At 44.0% G+C, this 24,559-nt stretch overlaps 1 protein-coding gene across 6 annotated transcripts in view; it reads left to right on the plus strand.

Annotated features, from left to right (window-relative positions):
- Nucleotides 1-385: 385 nt before the first annotated feature.
- The window catches only part of Sctr (secretin receptor), a 67,350-nt gene continuing 43,176 nt past the window's right edge, over nt 386-24,559 (plus strand). For 3 of the 6 annotated variants that reach the window (XM_047545878.1, XM_047545884.1, XM_047545879.1), the window contains exons 1-2: nt 386-649; nt 18,987-19,107. In XM_047545878.1, coding sequence (XP_047401834.1) covers nt 581-649; nt 18,987-19,107 — 190 coding nt within the window. In that variant the 5' untranslated portion in view covers nt 386-580. Of the gene's footprint in view, nt 650-18,986; nt 19,108-22,538; nt 22,759-23,580; nt 23,734-24,559 lie in introns of those variants that run through there. The other 3 variants (XM_047545882.1, XM_047545881.1, XM_047545883.1) reach the window with 2 other exon arrangements.

Consider the following 24,559-nt stretch of genomic DNA (forward strand, 5'->3'; position numbering starts at 1 on the left):
TGAAGAAAAACAAAGTGAAAATGTGAACAGGTAGTTGTTCCGCGGGAATACGAGTGATAGGCAAGTACTGAGGCACTACTTTGAACCAACGCTGGGTATTACTCTATACGTTGTTAGGAATAAGAGCACTGAGGTGGCCTGAGTTGCCCATGAGCACCCAGCAAGCTTGTGGCTTGGGTTTGTAGGCTTAGGAGAAATTGCTTATTCTGGACTCCAGCGGGAGGGCTGCAGCAATCAAGGCTGGGCCGAGTTTGCGGTCGGCGGCTCCAGGCCCGGCGCCCTCCCTCCGCCTCCTCCCCTGCCAGCCTTTGCGCCGCCCCCCGGCCAATGAGGGGCTGGGTGGAGGTGAGCGCGGAGTCCTTATCTATGGGCTGGGCGGCTCAGCGCCCGCTGCCACCTCGTCCAAGGATCCGCAGTCCTAGGATCCGTCGCGGATCGGGTGGCCCAGCTATGGCCTCCCGGGGAGAGGGGTCCGCTCAAGGCCCCCGACCCTGCACGAGGTGCTGAGTTCCCCAGCTGGCGGAGCTCACAGGCCCACGGCCGTCGGGGTGCCAGCGGCAACTCGTCAGTCACCACCACCATGCGCCCCAGCCTGTGGCCGCCGCCTCTGCTACTGCTGATGCTGGTGCTCGCCTGCGTCGCGCACACCGTGAGTCCCGCGCTGATCTTGGGCAGGGATCCCCCGAGGGGCCGGCGGTCTCGCCCCTCTCTGGTTCAACCCGGGATGGGAGTGCAGGGAAATCAGCAGATCTTCGGCGGAAGAGGGGGAACCCACCCTCACCCCAACAATAATCTCTACCAGAGGCCCCTTTCCCCAATGACTAAAACAGTCTGTGCGTCCGGAAAAGGCGGCTCTAGATAAATCCCCTTGCCATGCACTTCACCCCTTCCTTCCTCCTGGACGGAAATTCTGACGCCGCCCCTGGCAATACGTCGTGTGCTGGACGCTTTGCCTCCAGTATTTCAATGAAATCTTCTAATCGCCTTTCCAGATTATCATCACCCTCCCTTACTTTACAGATAAGAAATCCGAGGCTCAGAGAGAAAAAAAAGAAATACGCCCCATGTCATAGAATTGGAACCCACGTTTGTCTGCCCCAAAGCCTTGACATTTTCACAGGTCGCAGCTGCAGATGGGACCGTCTTAGAAAGCTGTGGCCAGAGCTTCCGGGTCTTTGATGGGGGGTTGCTGCTCCCCATCCCCTGTTTCTGTGGGATTTGGCTTCCTAATGTCTGCGTGTCTCCTGGCTCCTGGGAGCAGCTAGTTGGTCCCCACAAACCGGGTCCAGAGAGGAGGCTGGAACAAAAAAGAGAAGGCGCCAGGGTGTGTGGTTTGTTTTCCTTTTCCCATAGAAACTCGTGGGAATCCTGGTCTTCTACTGGGATTTGTGAGTGAAATGCTGCCCCCGGAACTATCAGGATGGGAGGGATCAGGAAGGGGCCAAGGCAGATTCTACAACCATCCCTTCCCACTGGCATTCTAAATTGGCCCCCAAGGCCTGTGTTCCAAGAAATGTGTCAAGGAAAAGCGACTGAGGACCCAATTTTGAGTCTCCAATGTCTGTCCTGGGTCAAGTCCTTCCTAGCTTTGGACAGCTTTGTATTCCTGTAGTCTGCTCCTTTTTCATTATAAGGAACACCTCTGCTCCAGGCATTGATGAGCATGCTGACACTCGGGAGGTACCCATCTTTTTTGACTTCTCTGTCGCATTCCAGCAACTGCAATTCAAAAGCATAATTTGGGACTCTCTCTCTCAGCTCCCAGATAACCTTGGATACTCTTCTAGTCAATGGTGTTGGAAGGTGCTAGAGCAACAGCACCCACTCTTTTATGTGAATTCCCAATTTGGGGAAATTCTATCTGGGGGCACTGGGAACAATTTAAAGTCAAATACTGCTTGGAGGTGTGTTATTCAGTGGTAAGGGTTGGGAGAGGCAATAACTCCTTTCTTGGGAATCTAGGTTGTCCTAGCTGGTACCTGGGCTACAGAACTAAGTTTCAGCTTGAATTTTAACCCCAATGAGCAAATTTGCTTGATTCAAGTCTTCAGTGTACCTTGGAAAGATGCTTCCTTATACTCTGATTTGATTCCCTCATTTTAGAGGTGAGCAAACTGAGATTCAGAGAGAAGGGACCTGCCCAAGTCAGCAAGTTGGTAATAGAACCCAGGTCTTTTGATTCCCAACCTGCTGGGACTCTATCCATGGCACCCCTTGTATTTGCATGTTATTTTTATAGACCCATGATCCATGCACTGTGTTGTGTTATTCTTTTTTTTGTTGTTGTTGTTTTTTTTTTTTTTTTTTTTTTTTTTTTTTTTTTTTTTTTTTTGTTCTGGGGATTGAACCCAGGGCCTTGTGCATGCAAGGCAAGCACTCTATCAACTGAGCTACATCCCCAGCCCTGTGTTGTGTTATTCTTAAGAGGCAGTTTTCTGTACATAAGTTGCGATCCTCCAGTTCTCCTATGGATTTGTCCAGACCTGAGGTTGTATTTCACACTTCTTGGCAGAACACGTTAATAAATAGAGTGGGATTGACCCTACTTTGACTGGAGTATTTCCCAGCTGTTGAAATCTTGTTTTCCTTCTGTTTGACTTTGGGTGGTCAGACATTTGGTTTTGAAATTCAAGGATATTAAAAACAACTTTTATTCATTTGAGGCTCCCCCTTGAGGAAGAGCAGAGGCATCTTTTTAATGGGTAGTTGCTGAGTCTAAATTGCTACCCCTCCCCTCAACACACACACACATATCCCCACCTCTCCATCAAGGGAGATATCAGAAGGGTCCCCTGATAGTGAAAACCAAAATATACTAATGGCCAAAGGGGGCAGTTTTCTGAGGCACCCCATGAGAAGCAGTGAGACTACTTCCCTCTACTGTGCCCACCCTGGTAAACCTTGTGAGAACTTTCACCTTGAACATTCCTGTAATTACTAACACATCTTTCCCTCTCCCACGCACACACTGGAGCTTGAGCACTGAGACTTCCTCTAGTTCATCTTTGAACCCAACAGCCTGTCCCACTGTAAGAGAGAACTCAAAGGGTGTGTGTTGAATGAATGAATGGGTGATGAATGAATGAATGATGATGGCATCTGTAAGAGGATGTCTTAAACTGTGGCTACTTCATATAGCAACAAGTAGTGAAAGATCTCGAAAGTGATCATTGCTTGCCAAATTGTACATAAGTGTGTCAAGCAATAGAAAGAGTCACTTAGGGTAAGGCTTTCTAATCCGTGGCACCAAGTGAACTGCCAACTTGATAACCTTAATGAGTTCAGTGGAGTGGGTGGGGCTGCTTTTGCCTTCAAGCCGTTTTCTTAACTTGGACACTGTGTTACTCTGCTTTCCATGGCTGTGACAAAATACCTAAGATAAGCAACTTACAGGAGGAAAGATTTGTTTTGGCTCACAGTTTCAGAGGTTTCAATCCATGGTTGCCTGGCCCTGTTGCTTTGTGCTTGTGTTTGGCACAGTACACACGTGGCTAGAGCACATGGCACAGAAAACCATTCACTTCACCATGGCCAAGAAGCAAAGGGAAAGGCAGGAAGGGGCCACGGTCCCACTAGCCCCTTGAAGGACATGCCCCCAATAACCTGACTTCTTCCAGTGAGGCCCCACATCATGAAGGGTCCATCATCTCCAGAGTGCCACAGGCTGGAGAGCAAGCCTTCGACAGATAGGCCTTTGCGAGACATTTAACACCATAACACACTCTGGATATTTTGGGTCAGATATCTCTATGGTGCGGCTGTCCTGTGCATTGTTCCACGTCTAGTAGCATCCCTGGCATCTAGCCACTAGAAGCCAGGAGCATCTCTCTAAAGTTATGACAACAGAAAATGTCTGCAGACATTGCCAACCATTCCCTGGGGGTAGGGAAGACAAATTGCCCTGTATGAGATCCACTTCCTTAAAGGCTGTCACGTTCCAGGGGAGATACATTAACAGGACTCTCAATAGAAGCTCATTGCATACTGCATTCAGGGAAATGGGATTTGTCAAAGGACAGAAATAGGTGTACCTGATAAAAACCTATTTCTAAGACAGACCAAAAGATTTCTGCAGGCAATGGGCTCCTTGATATTTTCTGACCTCCCTTCCCTTCATTCCCCCTCCTATCATCATTCCACCCCAGTTGAGGCTCAGAAAACAAAAACTTCAAGTATAGGAACTGACACATAGAAGCCTCTGGCACATGGTGGCCCCTGTCCCTGTCCATGGTACATCCAGGTCTAGAGGCTGACCAGACCTGTGGCAGGCTTACGAGAGTTCCCTAGGGAGTATGCTCTTGATGACTCTTCAGAGGGTTGCTGGAGATTTTCTTTGGGTACCTGAAAATCACTTCCTAATTTCTCAAGAATTATTTGTGAATTTCACGATAAAAATTTTAATACCCCTAACACAAATGAATAGTGGTGATGATGATGGGGGCTGTCATGGTGATGAAGGCTTTTTATTGAGTTGCTATTTCACACCAGACACTGCTAAGTCCCTCCAAGACTATCTCATTTAATTCTCACATCAACAATTGTTACACCCATTATGCAGATAAGGACATCGAGACTTGGAGGCAGGTGAAGGTACTTGTTCAAGGTCACCTGGCTGGACGGGGTGGCATGAGAGCTCCACCACACCTCTGATGACCTCAACCAGCCCATCAGCTGCTCCCACAGAGGCTCACTCTGGGTTTCAAGTGCCCAAGGGGCCATCCTAAAATTCTCTCCCATGCCTCCAAGTGATGTGAATTTTCATTTCATCTCAACTCCTCATGAAACCTAAAACAAATACCGGATTATACACTTATTAAGGGGACCAGAGATAAGCTTGGAGCTTCACAAAATCAAATGAACAGGAGAAGGCATCACCTTTTGGGGTCCCCAGAAAGCTCTCCTCTATATCCTGCTCCATTGTCCTTACCCATCCTTACCCCAAATTTCCTGCCATGCCCAGGGAAGGCTTAGCCTCTCTCCTGGCACCCTTCTTGAAAGCCCAGATTTACTCTCCAGAATTAGAACTCCACCACTTTGTAGGCCCCTCCATGGCCTCTGCTTCCCTGCCCAAAGAAGGCCAGGATTCTCACTGCTGATCTCCACTCAGGGCCTGGCACAACTTGCAACCCAAAGTAAAACCCACAACTCTCCAATCCTATGTACTCACTTCATTACACAGAGAGCTGCTGTGCATGGTGTGGACTTGAGAAAATCGGACCACCATGGGCCCACCCAGCCACCACAGTCCACGGTTGATGGAATCTAAGGGAAATTTGGGGAAGAGCAACCCTGCTTAATCCTGTCCTGCAGCCCAGCCCTTTGTGCTGCCAGGATTCAGGAGATCTCCTGAGTCCTCTCTAGAGTCCCCCATGTCCCACCTCACTTCCCTCACCCCTGACTCTCAGAGGTGCTCCCTGATAGCCATCTGTCTTCAAATTCCTGACCTCCCCACCTGCCCTCTCATTCCAGCAGATGGATTTGTGTCTCATTTCCTGAGAGGTGAGGCTACCTGGATGAACTTTCTGTGACCAACATCTTGCCCTGATAGATGTGTCTAAATCGTGCTCTCCGTTCCCTTCCTTCCCATTCTTCTGAGTCAGCTGGGCTGTTATAACAAAACGCCACAAGCTGACCAGCTCAAAAGACAGAGACCTGCTTTCTTGCAGTTCTGGAGGTTGGAGTCTGAGGTCCGGGTCCTACAGGGTTTGGTCTCTGGTGAGGGTCCTCCTCCTGACTTGCAGGCTGTTTTGTGCTCCCATGGCCCTTCCTGGGAGGGTGCTGGGAGGGGTGGGGAGAGCCCTTTCTGGCATCTCTTCTCTTCCCCCCTTTCCATTCCTGGCAACCACCATTCTACTCTCTGCTTCCATGTGCTCAACTTTTTAGATTCCACCTATAGTATTTTTTTTTTCTGGGACTGGCTTGTTTTATTTAGCAGAATGTTTTTTGGGTTTAGCTGTAGTGTCACTAGTGGCCGGATTTCCTTCTTTTTAAAAACTGAATAATATTCCATGATATTCATATCACATTTTCTTTATCCATTTGTCTGCTGATGGCCACTTAGGGTGATTCTATCTTGTCTACTGTAAATGTAGCTGCTGTGAACATGGGGGTGCAGATATCTATATGAGGTGCTGATCTTATTTCCTTTGAATATATACCCAACAGTGGAAATGCCAGGTCGAATTATAATTCTGTTTAAAAATTTTTTAGGGTCCTATATATCATTTTGATAGTGGCTGCACCAATTTACATTCCCACCAATGGTGTGTGCAGATTCTCTTTTCTCCACCTCATTCCTAGCACTTGTTATCTTTTGATCTTTTTTGATAGTAAGCATCCTAAAAGGTGTGAGGTATATTTCATTGTGGTTTTGATGTATCTTTCCCTGGTGATGAATGATGTTGAGGACTTTTTCATATACCCAAAAGCCACTAGAGACTTTTCAGTACTTTAAGGGCAGAAACCACATCCCATTTACCTTTGTGTCCTCAGTGATGGACAGACTAATGGACATACAGTAGGTCTCAAATGAATGTTTGCTGACACTTTGTGTTTTAAACTGGTTATATGCTAGTGAGTACCCTTCTCTTATTTTTCATAGTGTAAACCATATTATTATTTCTCCCTGCCAAACGATTTTTTTCTAGTCTCAAGTTGGCAGGAAAGTAATTATGTATGAAGTGTGAAAAGCAAAGTGATATTGAGTCCTCTCACTTTCTTCAAACTTGAATAGACTTTTATTATATCTCCTCCCACGTTTTATCTTTTCAGATTTAAGAGTCCAAAATTAAACTCTACAATAGTTAACAGAACTCTCTTGACATTTTTTCTCTCATATTGAGGTCTGCATGTTATTCCCTCTCTCTGTAGACTGGATTATTCAGTTGCTTTCTAGAGGAAAGAATATGCCGGCCCTATAACTTCCGAATTTACATGCTTCAGGAATGGAAAAAAAAATTGTCCCTCCTCCATGTAGCAATACCAAGTTTCCAAGGGAAGAAGGCAGATTGTTCCGAACTGCTTCATTTATTGTTTTCCTCCATTGATCCAATCAGTGAGATGGGGCCACCCAACATAATCCAACCAACATAGAGATGAAGGGTTCTTCCCAGTGAGGAGCTGTTTGCTCACAGGCTCAGTAGGAATCTCAAAATATGTTTACCATCTGGAAAAATGCCCAAAGAAAGGTATTGTGGTTTGAATATGAGGAGTCCCCCAAAATCTCCTGTGTTAATGCAGGGATGTTCAGAAATGAAATGATCAGATTATGAGAGCTATACCTAATCAATGAATGAATCCATTTAGTGGATTAATAATTTGAATGAACTAACTGGGTGGTACCTGTCGGTAGGTGGGTATGACTGGAAGAAGTAGATTACTAGGGTTGTTCCCTTGGGGATTGTACCTTGTCCCCCTGGCTCCTGTCCCTCTCTCTGCTTTTTGGCTGCCATGAGATAGATGGCTTTCCTCCACCATGCTCTTCCTCCATGATATTCTGCTTTCCCTTGGCGCAGAGCAATGGAGTTGGGCAAGCATACCCTGAATCTCTGAAACCATGAGCCAAAATAAACTTTCTCTTCTCTAAGTTGTTTTTGTCAGGTGTTTTGGTCGCAGTGACCACAAGCTGATGAATACAAAAGAAATGGTGGAAGTTAGTAACAGGGTTATCAAGCAGCAAATGTGAATTTGGACTCTAGTGGGCTCAACCTGGACTAGGAGTTGAGTGAGACAAAGGGTGATATTATCCACAGAGACACAACTGGCTATGTAAATACTCAATAAAGTTGCAACTTAAGTACCATTTCTTAAAAAAAATCACCATAGGTTATACCCTAACAAATTCAAAACTGAATCTAAAATGTAGGATTTAAAAAAAAAAAAAAAGGAATAATTCAATGGCAAGGTGTGGATATCAGTTCCACAGTTCTGCAACACCCTTGGAAGGATTTAGTTCAGAAAACCAAAAACCTCCTTGAACAAAGTCCCAGAGAAGAGAGCTGACAATATTATACGAGTTCCAGAGCCTAGACGTACAACTATGAGATATAACGATGAGGTGAAGGTCTATGCATTTTGTGATCAAGAGAAGGAAAACTTAAAATTCCAGGAAAAGACAAAAGTAAGTACAAAAACATTTTTGGTTCATATATCTAAAAAGTCAAATATTGATATGACTTTATCAATGTAAGAAGGTAAGGATGACTTAGACTTAAATTCTTTAAAAAAATTTTTTTTAGTTGTAAATGGACACAATACCTTTATTCTATTTATTTATTTATTTATTTTTCTTTTTATGTGGTGCTGAGGATTGAACCCAGTGCCTCACATGTGTTAGGCAAGCGCTGTACCACTGAGCCACAACCCATCCCTAGACTTAAATTCTTTAAGAAAGAATATATACCATATGTCTTTGTTCAGCTAATAAAATAATAAAGAAAAACACCATTTAGTGATTTTTTTCTTTGACAATCTCTTATTAAATTTGTGGGGACTTTTCAAAAACCTAGTAGGGTATCCAGTTGACAATGTGGCAGATTGACCGCCTATGTTTACTCTGCTCCCATAAACTCCCTTAAAATGACAGTGAAGGAATAAAAAAGGCATAAACCCACAAGTCAAAGAGAACAAGAGAAAACAGCAAAGCAGGGATTTCTAGAACTCTTTGCAAAATGGAAAGTAAATGAAAAGGGGAAGCAGTATGAGGAAGAGCAGCACCCTAAATTCTGACGTTCAGTGGAAGAGAAGCTGTGGAGTGGACCTGCAGCACCCTGGAAAGACCCCAGGGAGGGAAGATGCCACAGATCTTGAGAGTGGCCCCTTGCAGCCTGACTGAGTTACCGTGAAGGCCACCCGTCAACAAACTATTCAAGGCCTACAGTGATTCCAGGAACTGTTAGTACCTGAAACTTAAATAGGACATCAAGGAAGGGTTCCAACATGGAAGCAAACAAAGAAAGGAACACAGAGGAAACAGACCATGCAGAGAGGAGAAAACTTAAAATGCACTGATACAATTAATAGCAAGAAATAACAGTTGTTATGAGTTGAATTTGTCCCTTCAAAGTTCATGTGTTGGCAACTTAATCTCCAAATTCATAAATTGATGTTATCTGGAGATGAGGCCTTTGGGAGGCAGTTAGAGTTAGATGAAGTCATGAATGAGGGGCCTCCATCATGGGATCAGTGGCTCTATAAGAAGAGTAAGAGGGGACCCAGGCTTGCATGCTTCCTCTCTTGCATGCAGTGGCTCGCCTTTCTGGCCTGTCATGATGCGGTATGAAGGCCCTTGCCAGATGCCAGTGCCATGCTCTTGGACTTCCAACCTCCAAAATTGTGAGTCAAATGAATCTCCTCTTTATAAATATGGCAGTCTGTGGTAATCTTTTACAGCAACAGAAAGCAGACTAAGACAACATTTTTTTTTTAAACAAAGGTGTTGGAGCCATAAAATAAGAAAAGGATATGGGAAGAGAATAATGGGATGAGAGTGGTTTCTTGGAAATGAAATGCATAAAAATAAAACATTCATTTAAAAACTCCATAGATAATGTCAGGGAAATCTCCCATTAAGATCACAAAGAGGGGCTGGCGATATAGCTCAGTTGGTAGAGTGCTTGCTCCTCAGGCATGAGGTCCTGGGTTCAATCCCCAGTACCACAAAAAAAAAAAAAAAAAAAAATCACAAAGAGGAGATTATAAAATAGCATGGTGAAAAGATTAAAGGATTGATCCAGATAGTTTAATATTTAACTAACATGAATTCCAGAGAAGCAGAAGGTGAAGGAGTGAAATAATAAAACAAATAATGCAATTTATTAAAATCTCCAGAAACAAAGAACACAAGTTTTCATAAATATTCAACCAATCAATAAACATAAAATTATTTCTCTAGTACATTTTATAATAACAAGAAACAAAGATAAGTCCTAAATAATTCTAAAGGGAAAACAAAAGGTTATATACAAAAGATTTGGAATTGCATTTGGTTCTTACCCAACTGCACAGGAAGAGTTGAATACTATACTAAATACAGTATTCCCTCCCTTTAGAATTAGGGGGAAGGAGATGGGGATATAGCTCAGTGGCAGAATGCTAATCTAGCAGTGCAAAGGCCCGGGTTCCATTCTCAGCCCTGAAGAAAAAATTGGGGAGAAAAATTATTTCAAACTAGAATTCTCTACCCAAATTACTTGTATGATAATCAATCAAACTTTTCACTTCAGCAAAGATTAAAAACTTTTCTCACATAACTGGGACTGTAGCTCAGTAGTGGAATGCTTGCCTAGCGGGCATGAGACCCTGAATAAATAATGAATTCCCTATATGTGCTTACTTAGGAAGCTGTTAGAGAATTCCATGCTTCTGCAAAACAAGAGCAAACCAAGGTAAATGGCATGCAATCTAAGAAAACAGGACTCCAAGCAGGAGAGGCAGGAAGGGGACACCTCAAACCACAGCCAAGCAGCGGGCTGCTGGTGGAGCAGGAGGGTGGAGGACCCTGGGAGAGAGGTGTCCAGAGGAAAAAGAAATCGTACTGTTGACAGACCATTTGGGAAAATTAGCTATGGGTATGTAGAAAACTAATCAGATGAAAAATCACACAATTGTTGACTCAGGAAAAACAAAATGTACAAGAGACACATAATCATTTTATGTGACTTGACCCAGAAGCAAACAGTATTACATAGTGAAAAAAAAAAGTCATTATAAATACAGGACATTTGTTTTGCTAAAAATTAAATGAAGAGAAGTATATGTAATCTGGGAGAAGATTATGTATGTGGAATATTTTAAAACATCTAAATCTTTATCTTCCCTAATTGGAAGTTTTGGGTGTCTCAATAAACCAAGAAAAATAACAATATGAGAGCATAATTTTAATGTATGGAGATAAAAATGGAAAAGAACAACTAAAGGGAGGTGAAAATGGTTGCCTCTGAAGAACAGGTAAAGATTAGGGCACAGAAATGCTATTTTTTTTTTCATTTTAAACTCTGGTACTAGTACAAGTAAAAGGGAAAAAAAATGTAGTTACACAAATACAATATTTGTTTGTTTTCCTTAACTGTTAAACTTTAAGGAGATCTTTTTAAAAAATTAATAGCTCTTGTTCCAAGGAAAATTTTTATTATATAAAGCTCAGCCATTCTTTCATTTTCATTTGTCTTTTTCTCTTGTGCATTTTAAGTAAAATTGTACTTAATATTTTTAATAAGTATATTAAAATGCATGTATACATATGCATGTGTTTACCACATACCAGTCCCTCCTCCCCTATCTGTAGGTTAAGTTAGATGATATGAGAACTCATTTCGCTTTCTGCCACCAAGGCATCTTCCAGGTGTCTGCTGCACTCCCAAAAACCCCGAGGGCCACCGCCTTCTCTCCTTGTCAACACTTGGAAGCCACGAGCTCAGTCCTTTCAGCAGAATGCTGTTCATGTCACATAGACACTGGGGGGCACCACACATTTCTTTAGTTTGCATACTACCACACAAAATAATCTTGATTTATTGCATTTTAGTTGAAGGATCACAGATAAAAGAACTGTGGGATGATCCACTTCACTCACACCCAAATGGCCTTTACAAAACAACAACAGCAGCAGAAAAATAGCAAGTGTCTTTAAGTGTTTGGAAAGTTGGAACCTTCATACACGACAGGTGGAATTAAAAATGGTGCAGCTGCTGTGGAAGAGTTCAGTGGTTTCTAAGAAAAATTAAATATAGTATTACCATATGATCCAGCTATTCCATTTCTGGGATTATGGATGGACCTCAATTTAGGATGGTTTGACGCCCTTTAAATGGGTGTGAAAGTGATAAAGGGGTTTCACACCCTGTACGAGGATGCGAAAGTGATAAGCATGCATCAGAAGCTGTACTTTGCTTTTTGAATTTGGATCTTTTCCCAGGCTGGTGAAATGTGGGTAGGATCCTTTCTGGTGATGCTGGGCAGTGGAGCAAGCTACAGCTCACAGCGATCACGAGGGAAACCACCAAACCTCTACAGTGTACTGTGGAGCTGAGCTAGGATACTCGGTAGATCAGAAGCATTAAATGCACTTTGACTTACTGTAATGTCAATATACAAAAGGTTTATTGGGAATGTAAACCCCTCATAAATGGAGAAGTATCTGTATGTCTCCACTCTTAAATCTTTTGAGTTTTCTCATCAGCATTATGTAGTTTTCAGAATACAAGTTCTATACGTTTGTTAGATTCACACCTAAGCAGTTACTTTGTTTTTTAACTAATTCTAAGTGTGTCTCATTTAGATCTGGAATGTTCCCTCAAAGCCCATGTGCCTTAGTCCTTAGCTTGGCGCTAGAGGAGATGGTAGAAACTTTAAGAAGTGGGGCCCGGCAGGAGGTCTTCTGGTCACTGGGGGCATACCCCAGGGGGACCCCAGATCCTTCCTCTTCCTCTCTCTTTCATTTCTAGTCATGAGGTGAATGGGTTGCTCCACCCTGCACTCTGGCCCTCAGCTGCCTCCATAGGCCCAAAGCAATGAAGGCCAGCTGCTTATGGACTGAAACCTCCAAAACTGAGTCAAAACAAACCTTCTCTCTTTAGAAGTTGATTTTTCCCATCTTTTTGTTGCAGTGATGGAAAGCTGACTAACACAAAGTGGCATTATATTTTTGATTTAATGTTCCCATGCTCATTGATAGTATTAGAAATGCAATTTATTTGTGTTTATATGGCTTCTGTCCTGAGACCTTGCTGAGCACATATATTAGTTATGGCAATATTTTTTGTGGATTTCTTGGGATGTTCTACATAGACAATCTTACTATCTGCAAATAGAGTTCCTCCTTCCTGATGCTTATGCCTTTATTTTCTTTCCCTGCCATATTATGCTGGTTAGAACTTCCATTGCTGTGCTGAATAAGAATTGTGAGAGTAGACACCCTTACCTTAATGCCATCCTTAGGGGGAAAATTCATTCTGTCCACATTAACTATAGCTTTAGTTGTAGTTTTTTGGAGGTGCTCTTTAGCAAGTTGAGGAAGTTCTTCTCTGTTCCTGTTTTTCTGAAGAGTTTTCGTCATGAATGAGTGTTGGATTTTGTTGACTTGGTTAATAATTTTTCTGCATTGATTGATATGGTCAAGTAGTTTTTTTCTTTATTTGTTCATATGGTGGATTATACTGATTCTCAATATTGAACATACAGATTATTTAGAAGTATGTTACTTAAAATTGTTTGGAGATTGTCCTCTTTTCTAATTCCATTGTGGTTTGAAAACACATTCTATATGATTTTGATTCTTTCAAATTTGTCAAGGTTTGTTTTATGACTAATAGTATGGTCTTAGTATATGTCCCATGGACACTTGAAGAAAATGTGTATTCTGCTATTATTGGATGAAATGATCCTGTAAATGTTGATTAGATTGTGTTGATTGATAGTATTTCTATATCCTTGTTGATTTTCTAGTTGTTCTATCAATTGTTGAGAGAAGGGTGTGCAGTCTCCAATTAAAATTGTAGATTTGTCTATTTCTTCTGTTCTATGAGGTTTTGCTTTGCATATTTCACATGTTAGTTGCATACACACTTAGGATTATCATGTGTTTTTGATGGTTTGTCTTTTTTTTTTAACATTATTCAAGGTCCCTCTCTGTCTCTGTTCCTTGCTTTTCTTTACACTCCACTTTATCTAACATTAATATATTCACTCTTGCTTTCTTTGATCAATGTTTGCAAAATTTATCTTATTCTATCCTTTTAATCTGCCTATATGCCATTTTATTTAAAGTGATTTTCTTGTAGCCAATATTTAGTTTAATTATATTTCAAAATCCAATATACCAATATCTCTCTTAATCGGTATATTTAGACCACTTACATTGGTGTTATTATTGATGTGTGAAGGCTTAAGTATGCCATTTTATTTTTTATTTGTAAAGTTTTTTATTTCTTTGTGTTTTTTTCTGTCTTCCTGTGGGTTGCTGGAACAATTTTTTAAAATTCTATTTTGATTCATCTATAGTGTTTTTGTAGGTAGCTCTTTAAACAGTTATTTTAGAGAATTCTCTAAGTACTACACATGAGTTCATAGTTGAGTGGAATTATCTTTTTACTGGTTCTAGTGAAGTGTAGAATCTTTCTCTAGTCATGTCCCTTCACCGTCTCCTGTTTATAACATTCTTGTCTTAAATATGATCTCTACATGTGTCTGGAACAATATCAAACATTGTTATAATCTTTGCTTAGATCATTATCATAATTTATAAAACTGAAGTGAAGGAAAGCTCTTGCCCACATTTTTGCTGACCCTGATGTACCAAGTTTCCTTCTTTTAGCTTTTCCTTTCTGTTTAGAGAATTTCCTTCAGTCACTCTTTCAAGGTAAGTCTGCTGGCAACAAATTCTTTTAGCTTTTCTTTTCTAAGAATGTCTTAATCTTCTCTCTATTCCTGGAGATTTTTTTGACTGAATATAAAATGCAGACTTGACAGTTCATTTCTTCCAGCTCCTGAAAAATATTGAGCCACTGTTTTTGGACATTTGAAAATTGGTCATTCTAATTGCTTTTTTTCCCTAGGTATGGTGTAGGTTTTTCTCTGGCTGTTTTCCATATTTGTTGTTTTTCGTTTGTTTTTTGGCTTTACTTTTCGAAAATTAATTACAGTATACCTTGGTTTGAATTTCCTTAGATTTAAGTTCTTTGGGGTTTATTCAAATTGTTGAACATATAAATGTATGTGTTTTGCCATTCTTAAATTAAAAAAAAAATGACCATTATGTATTCTTTATTATCCCCCACTCCAGTTACCTAGAGATTTGTTTATTTTTGCATTAGGTTTATTTTTCTATGTTGTTTAGTTGGGTGGTTTCCTTTGTTCTATCTTCTAGCTCACTGATTCTCTCCTCTATCCTCTCCTCCACCACCATGACCACTCTTCTGTTCCTGAACCCTTCTATTGAACTTTGTATTCTGATTATTTTTTTAATTCTAAAATATCCATTCGATTTTTCTCTAATTTTCCTGTTTTTTTTTTTTTTTTTTTTTTTTTTTTTTGGTTTGTTTCACTGATACTTTCTATCCTTCCTTCCTCTTCCCTTTTCAGTTTGTATTCTTACATTTCTTTCAAGTACGCTCACAATTGCTCATTGAAGCATTTTCGTTATGGCTACTTGAAAATCTTCATCAGGTCATTCTAACACCTCTGTCATCTCGTGGTTGGTGTTTATAATTTTTTTTCATTTGGTTGGAGATCTTCTTGTTTCTCAGTTTGACAAGTAATCTTTGGTTGGAAGTTGGACATTTTCTTATTACATTATGAGACTGTGGTTCTTATTTGAAGGTTCTCTCTTACTTGCCTCTTCCTGACAGGCGAAAGGTGGGCCGGGCGCTGCCTCCTTGCTGCCACGTAGAAATAGAAGTTCTGCTCCCTCACTTTGCCTCATTTGACACCTGGGGGTTGCTATTGGTTACTGGCGATGGGCGTGAGGTGGGTATATCGTTGCCACCTGGTCTTCACTAGCACTGCACTAGAGTGGCCTTCTCAACACTGGGTACTGGGGACAACACTGACTTCACCAAGGCCTTCTCTGACACCATCTGGGAGGGATTGAGGGGAACCTCACTGCTTCTGGGTTGGGTGTAAATTGTATCCACTGACATCATGGGCTGGGGGGAACTTCGTTACCATGTAGCAGTGATGGAAGTTCCAGCTCCCCACTTGGCCTCTTTGACATTCCCCTAACCCTAGCCAGAGTTTGCTGACCCCATGATACACACATCACTAAGGCTGGACTGGAAGTCCTGGCTCCCCTCTTGGCCTTTCCAGGGAGGTGGGGGTGGGGGGTAGTTTCTTTGGTAGTTTGCAGGAGTAGAGAAATCATCGTTTCAAAGGTTTTTGTCCTGTTAAGAGCCCCTTCCTTAGTCTTTTGCTAGAGAGAGGAGACTTTTTTTTTTTGGTCTACCTCTGGTGGTTTCCTCATTGCCAACTTCCACAGCTCCAAGATGGAAGGAAACACCATCTCATCATTCCTTAGGCCCTGAGGCTTCTGGCCCCCCATCTTTCTCTCTCCACCTTTCAGAGTCATCTTCTTTTAAAAATAGTTTTCAGGGTTTTATTTGCACTTACTGGAAGTTATAGGGATAGTACATCTGACCCATTCTCCTGAAAGCAGAACCTATTTTGTTTCCTATTAGATATGAAACTACTGTAATTTGTCTGCAAAAATCTTTTGCCATATATAGGATGGATTCCTGGAGGTAGAGTTAGTTGACCAAAGGGTATGAGCATTTCTGTGACACTTAATATATAGAATTCCTTAAATTCAAAATCAGCATAGTAGGGGCTGGGGAGATAGCTCAGTTGGTAGAGTGTTTGCCTTGCAAGCACAAAGTCCTGGGTTTGATCCCCAGAACCGCAAAAAAAAAAAAAAAAAAAAAAAAAAAAAAAAAAAAATTAGCATACTATAGTGATGCATCCATATCAATGTTTATAGCAGCTCAATTCACAATAGCTAAACTATGGAACCAACCTAGGTGCCCTTCAACAGATGAATGGGTAAAGAAAATGTGGTGTATGTACACAATGGAATACTAACCAGCCAAAAGAAGAATGAAATTACAGCATTTGCCAGTAAATGGATGGTACTGGAGACTATCATGCTAAGTGAAATAAACCAATCCCCCAAAAACCAAAGGCTGGATGTTCTCTCTGATATGTAGACTGAATGGCGGGGGTGGATAGAAGTTCATTGGATTAGACAAAGGGGAATGAAGGAAAGGGAGGGGGACTGTGACTGGGAAATGAATGAATCAGACATGATTTTCCTATATTCCTACATGAACACACGACCAGTGTAACTCCACATCATCACAACCACAAGAAGGGGAAGCTACACGCCATGTATGTATGATATGTCAAAATTCTACTGTCACATATATCTAAAGAAGAACAAATAAAAAAATTTTAAAAAGAATTCCTTAAATTCACTAAAAACTTGTACTTGTTCTGGCCATCCAACACTTTCTCACTTTTAAGAATGATGTTAGTCTTGGGATGGTTCTGAACAGTCCCCATGAGCTGAGAGGCGGTGCCTGCCACCTTGTATGGGTGTTCCTACTTAACTCTTCCCTCACCTCTGAAAAGCCAGAGAGCGCTGAAGTTGATGGGCTTCAGCTAAGACTGGGCAGGACCCCAAGAGGAACAGCACAAGGGCCCAGAGTGCGGGCTGGGTACCACTCACTGCCAGAAAGTTGTTATGTTCTTAGGTAAACTACAGCCAACCCTCCATACCTTTGGGTTTCATATCCATGGATGGAAAATACATTTTTTAAAAAGAGTCTGTACTAAACGTATACATATTCTTTTTCTGGTCATTTCTCCGAACTACAGTTTAACAGCTACCCACAAAGCACTTACATTGTATGAGGTATTGTAAATAATCCAGAGAGGATTTAAAGTACATGGGAGAGTATGTGTAGGTTCCATGTGAATACCATGCCATTTTATATAAGGGACTTGAGCTTCCTGGGGTTTGATTTCCTGAGGGGAGACTGAGGAGTGCACCTTGAACCAGTCTCATGTGTGGCTACCAAGTGGCAGCTGTGCTTGTTCCAGTGTAAGAGTCTAAATACAGTGGGTCAAGTCACTAGGGGGTGGGATGGGGCTCAGTGGTGGAGCATTTGCCTAGCACACCTGCGGCCCTGGGTTGGATCCTTAACATTATGTGGGGAAATGTCATTTGCTGTATTGTGTCAGGCAAAATGGAAACAGGACTAAAGGAGCATGATATGGTGTCAGAGCTGATGGGCCCAGTGTCTCTGTGACAGCTGGCTGTGGCTGAGCCAGGCTCTGGGCCCCAGGAGAGGTGATGTGTGTGTTTCATGGGGACCATCAAACCTGATCCCTTGGTGTCAGGGAGTGGAGGAGGAGGAAGAGTTACTCACAGCTGGGAGGCGCTTTTATGACTGCATTAGTGAAGGGTAGGAGGGTGTGGAGGCTCCCAAGTAGTTCGTTGGAATAGCATTTATGTTTGCCTTTGAATGTAGCCCCTACCTTGGCTTTTCTTCTCAGTCCAGAGCTTTTATTTGGGCCATTTTCAAGTTTAGCTTTATCTCCAGGAACTTCTTCCCCTGCTCCACCATGTTGAAACTCCATCTGTGAAACACGGGAGTAGGGATGACAAGAGAGTTTAAGATATTGTCTTTCACATCTTGGAAAGCTATTTTCTGAAATCCAGAGCCCTGGGTGTACAAACCCAGTCATAGCCTCAAACCACCATGGACTTTAGTTTTCCTTTTCTGTGTCTCTTTATAGGATTGTTTCAAGAACCAAGTAAGTTAATACAGGTAAAAAGACACTGTAATATTGAAATCCCATACCCATACTTTGGAGGGAGAAATCTCATTCATCCACGTGTTCAGTCATTCATTCACTTATTCATTCAGCATGAAGAGTCTTCTGCACCAATGGCATAATGAAGCCATGCTATGGGGATGCACTTGTGAAGAGATGGGAAGCCAGGACCATGTGCCAGTCCCTCCTTCACCCCTGTCCATCTTCTCCCTGCAGTCACTTTGGCCTGGGCTGGACATATACTCTCTTATATGGCACAGGGAGACGGTTAAGTGAGGTTCTAAAGAACTTGTCTGAAAACTAAGCTTTCAAAAACTGAGACGGTCCCACAATTGGAGTAGAATAAATTAAGTCCTTAGAGACAAATGTAAGGTGCTAAGAAAGCAAATAGCTTGTCAGACTCAGGATCCTTGGTAAACTGCAGAGCAAGATTTGCAGTGGATGAATCGCAGATCATGGGGCGTCATGGCTTCCCCACGGTGCTCTGAATTCTCTCCCAGGCATGACTACCTCCACCTCCCTGCTAATCAGGCGCTCCCTGTGGTTCTGCCTTACTTATTTTGAACCCCCCTATTCTAGACTCTTTCTTGCTCACACTGAGTCCTTGTGTGGTGGGATTGATGGTAACAGTGATGAGCACCCTTGGTTTGGACTTCTAGATTGGAGCCCTGCCCCAACTGTGTGACGTGCTTCGGCTGCTGCAGGAGGAACAGGACCAGTGCCTGCGGGAGCTCTCCGAGGAGAGGCAAGAGGATGTCAGCCCAGAGCTTCCAGCACCAGGTATGACGGCTGCTCAGCTCTGCACGCGTCATCCACAGATCGTGCCCAGACCCACCAGGCTGGGGGAGCTCGTCCTCTGGGCCAGGATGGGATGTGGGGGGCTGGGCCAGCTTTGTTCGCTTAATCAACTGGTGAGTCTGGTAAGCAGTCTACATGGAAACCAGCACCTACACTCTTCCTTTCTTGGGTATGTGGGGACAGCCACTGTTTTCCAACCATCAGCCTCTGCATGTGGATCTGGCCAAGGGAAGGGTTTGGTGGGAATCACTTTGTAAGGCTGTTTGCCTCCTGTTCATGTGGTCACCTGCACTACCAGGTTGAGGAGTGAGGAAAGATGAAAACAGTGTGGGATCAGAAACTCTTGGGTAACCCTGCATTCACTGCTGTGTGACTGTGCAAAAATTATTTAACACTTTGAGCCTCAGTTTCTTGATCTATGGACTGGAGATGATATCTACTTTGATATTATAATGATAAGTGAGATCACATTTGCAAAATACAGGGTTTTGTAAATATTCATAATTTAAATGCTAATTATTATTAATCAACATTTTAAGTTTTATGAGTTTTATATTTATATGTTAATTGTATTTCTACTCCCTTCCTAAACTTCTCTTTACTCTCTATCATTGAAGGATGCAGCATGAAGAAAAGACTCTATAAAAACCACTTATACCCATATGTTCATAGCAGCATTATTTTTAATAATGCCAAGAGGTGGAAACAACACAAATGTCTATCAGCTGATGAATATATAGATAAAATGTGATCCATCCATGTAATGGAATATTATTCAGCCTTAAAAAGGAATGAGAGGGGCTGGGTTGTAGCTCAGTGGTAGAGCAGTTGCCTAGCATGTGTGAGGCTCTGTGTTCCATCCCCAGCACTAGGGGAACTAATATGTACTCTAACATGGATGATTCATGAAAACATGGTACCAACTGAAATTAACCAATACAAAAATTCACACATCATATGATTCCATTTATTTGAAATGTCTATATTAGGTAAATCTACAGAGACGGCAATTAGATTCATAGTTGATGGGGTGAGGGGAGGGGCCATGGGGAACAATTGCTCCATGGGTGCAGGGTTTCTTTTAGGGGGTGGTGAAGATATTTTAGAACCAGACAGAGATGATGGTTGCATATTGTATTATGAATGTACTGAATGTCACTGGCACACTTTAAATTGTTAATAGTTAATGTTATATGATTTTACTTCAATTTAAAAAGAAAGAAAGAAATCAGCCAACCCCAGCTTTTAAATTAGACTGCGTGCTCTTAAGTTACTTAATGTCTCTGGGCCTTAATTTCCACATCTACTTAAAGAGATTGGTATGAAATTAAAAGCATTCATTTAGGCTGGGCGTGTTGCTCAGTGGTAGAGCCCTTGCCTAGCATGTGCGAGGTCCTGGGTTCAGTCCTCGGCAAAGCAAATAAAAACGCATTCATTTAAGAAATATTTACTTAGCACTTATTGGTATGAGATGGGAATGGGGAGAACAAAGGATCCATGATGAGGAACTAGAACCCCTTCTCATTGCTTAGGAATGCATTTGGCATCGTGTAGCGGAAGCTGGATGCACTGACTTCACCAAACAGGAATTTCTTTGTTGAAATTACAAAAACTTCAGAGATAATGCAAAGTTCAGAGATACCATCTGTTCTAGAGTCCTCTGCTGTTTGGCTTAATGTGTGACTTTTGTCCTCGTGCTCACACAAGGGCTGCTGCACCTCCAGGGAGGAAAGCCAAATTGCTGTGTTTCTGGAAGGGGAAAGCAGCGGGGATGGGGAGGGGGAGGATACATGAGAAGCCTGACTTTCCTCAGACTACCCAGGGGGCTTCCGCTTGCTGGACCGCACAGCCACCCTGGCTGCAATGATGGCTGGAGACTGAGAGGTCTAGCTATGCATGTGACTGCCTTGAGCAAAACCAGGTTCTGCTAGTGAGAAGGAAGGGAAGGACGGCAGCGGGCGGTCTCTACAACGGTCATCGTGACTCTGTGTGGTGAGGGGACCATGGCTCAATCATTCACAAACCCACGAAGGATGGCAACAAGATCAGGCTAGTGACCACTCCGCCTACATGGAGAGCCTGGGGTCCTGACCTGGTCTGGGACTCCAGGGCTTTCCAGGAGAAATGATGTTTGAGCTGAGATCTGCACAGGCCTAATCATTACCAGGGACAGGGATGCAAGGGAGCAACAGGGTCCTGGTACCCAGGAGCTCGTTGGACATGCAGAGGATTCTCGTCCTGACTGTAAGAGTGAGGGAAAGCCCTGCAGAGTCAGAGGCGAGCGGCGCGACTTGCCTCAGCATGGAGAAGGACAGGAGTGGGTCCAGACAGACTCACTCGGAGGCTGGTGGTCGGGGCAAGAGATGCTGGTCACTGGAGTATAGGGTGCCCCTGTTTGGGTTCCCAGAAGCAGGTGATCAGTAAGATGTGGGAACTGAGAGGGAGTGGGGAAGGAACTGGGCAAACACTGCTTGTCACGGTGGGCAGCTGGATTATAATCCCACTTCAGGAGCCAGGTGGACACAGCTCCAAGAGGCAGAGGTGGTGGAGTAATTAGCCAGATTCCCCGGCAGTCGGAGGCAGTGAAGCAGCATGCATTCCCTGGCACTTCAACCTCTGTGCTTGGGGAACTAGTGGACTCCAAAAGCCAGAGACAGCCCTCAGACAAGGGGGTGCAGGGGCCAGCAGTGGACAGTGAGGTTGACAGGTGCAAAAAAGGTTTAGACCGAGGACATATGGCAGGAGAGGGTCTGCTCTGTAGGAGTGGTCACCACGGAGAGGAGCAGGCGTGTGCCAGAGCTCTGTTGGTGGTAACATTGACCGGACATGGCAGTGACTTGGATCCAGGAGTGAGGTAGGGGAGGAAGAATCCAGGATGTCCTCCAGGTGTTTATTGTGAGCAGCTAGAGGAAGAAATGAAGCAAGGTCAGGTATCTGGGGAGCAGATTTGGTTTTAGAAGTGGAGTTGGGACTTCAGACAGAGATCAAGGTCGGGGCGAACTTCTGCACTGAGGGTGAATGCGGCTGAGGCTTCACAAAGAAGGATCATGGGAGAGAAGAGGAGGCATCCGAGGAAGTCGCCTCAAGCACTGGAGCATTTAGTGCCCGGAGCAGCCAGAGGTGGGCGGAAGAAGCCAGGTGGTGTGGATGCTGCAAATGGGCTTACCTCGATTCACTCATCCACCGCATGAGGGACAGGGGCGGGGAGGGCGACTCAGTCTGCCTATCCTGGCTCCAACCAGTCAGGATACTTAGACACTTTAGGGGTCACTCTGGAGAGCATCCTGATTTCCTGGGTCCTCCTGTTATCTCAGATACTGTATCCGGTGCAACAGAAAGCAAGGCCCCAACAAGGCCAGCCTGGGGTGTGGCCCTGGCCCAACTTGGGCATGTATTGTTTTTCTCTCTTACAGCTCGACACAGCACCTGCACAGATCAAGTACTGGGTGTGTGTTTGTTGAGTGACTTACTGAGTGAACGAGTGAGAGCACATACTTGACCGAGAGCAGGGAGAAAGGTGAAACAGGAGAGGCATCCCAAGGGGACACTGAAGTAGTGCCTTCAAGTAGCCTACACCCCCTGCAGAGGACGTGACTGCCCCTTGTTTGCCTGGCTTGTCACAAATTGACTGAGGTGAGCATTCCAACCCTGGTCACCCTTAAAGGGACACTCTCCAGGACCTGACCTGGGACTCCTCTATCCTCCCATGAGGAATACTGGGCCTGTTGGACTCAGTGACTCAATTGAGGGCCTCCAGGTCACCTTCTGGGTGCCCTGACATTCCTGCTGGACTCCTGCAGTGCAAGGAGTAGACTCACTCCTGTAACAGCAAGAGAAGGTTGGCTGCGCCTGGTGAGGTTCGTGCAGTGCTGAGCGCAGCTGGGCGCGGGGGGAGAGGGCAGGAAGCTCAGTCCTGCTGCTTCCTCTCTGGTGATCTTGGGTAAGAGGCTTTGCTCCTTCGCTCCTCAACCTGCCCAGTTTTCAGTGGGGATAATAGTCTATTGCCTTCATGACACTGTTGTTGGAAACAAGTGAATTAATACACAAAAGCAGGCATCTTATCATAGCAGCGAGCTCCTCAGGCTGAAGTTGGCTATGGTGGGCTGGGGTCCACTTAGGCCCTCTGCCCACCTGCACGATCAGCCCTGCCATGGATGGCACTTCCCCTGTGCACCACAATCTCCAAGTCAATTGTGCATGTCCATGCCTGGGGGAAGCGCTCAGCACGCCCATGCCTGGAGGCTGGACCGCCTCCTCTCAGCAGGACTGGTCACCTTTCTGCCTCCGGCTCATCATGTGGTACTAATTGTGCATCCAGGTTTGAGAAAACTCTGCTGAGACTTCCTCCAGGGTTCTGCCACACAATCCCTGAGAAGTGAGGGGTGGGTGGCAGGAGGCCAGGCTTCCTGTCCACAAATAGCTCCCACTGCTGTTTCTCTTATTGAATTTCTACAGTTTTCACTGAGGATAAGGGGGTCTGGTGCTTTGAAACATGGTTTAAAAACCTACGAAGTTGAGGACGTCCGTGGATCCTGTGTGCTGGAAAGGTCTTCAGGCCTCCCCTGCCAAGCGGTTCAGAAAGCGAGGCCCAGGGATCCATCTGGAAGGGTATGATGGACAGATGTGGTGGCTAAGAGTAAAATTCCCTAAAAGACCGGCAGAGAGGAGAAATGATGAAGGGGAGAGGTGCTGGGGGTCTCCTCAGAGTCAGGCAAGGCCTGTGTCCTCCGAGTCTCCTGGACGATTCTGGAGGAGCTGAGGGGGAGGTGGCGAGGCCTGTGACTGCAGCAGGTCCCCCAGGAGCTCAGTCGGAGGTCCCATGGCCCCCATGGTTCTGTCCAGGTGTCTGGGCTGGGGAGGGGGTGGTGGGACTGCACAGTGGGGGCACAGAGTTAATGGTTAAGCTGCTGGGTCCTCCCCGGGGTGGAGGTTAATATTTGAAAGCCAGACAAGTCACAGGAAATGTCACTCAGGGAGCTGTCACTGAGCCCAGTATACTTATCACAAATAAAAAATTAACTCTTGAGCTATTCTGGTGGGGTGGCCAAGGCCCTCCTGGCATTTTGTGGGAGGGTTTCAGGGTCACACTAATAACTGCACAGTTTGCTCTGCTGAGATATTTATCACTTTATTTATGGAAGCCAATACCCCCTCAGAGATAGCTGGTAGAAGGGATGTGGCTCTCCCTAGGGGAAGAATGTTCCAGAAGGAAGGTGAGGTGGCAGCAAATATATAGGTCCTCAAGTCAGACAGCCCTGGGCATGTGTCCTGCTCTGTCACTTAGGCTCCATGTGACCTCCAGCAGGACACTCACCCTCTCTGGGTCTTGGTGTGCGTGCCTTCAGGTGGGGACATGGTAGCACCCTTTTTTCTTTTCTTTCCCCCGCTGGCTGCCCACTCTCCAAAGAAGGCTCTTTTTTCTCTTTCTTTCTGT

This window comes from Sciurus carolinensis, chromosome 3 (assembly GCF_902686445.1).
Source record: "Sciurus carolinensis chromosome 3, mSciCar1.2, whole genome shotgun sequence".
Taxonomy (NCBI): domain Eukaryota; kingdom Metazoa; phylum Chordata; class Mammalia; order Rodentia; family Sciuridae; genus Sciurus; species Sciurus carolinensis.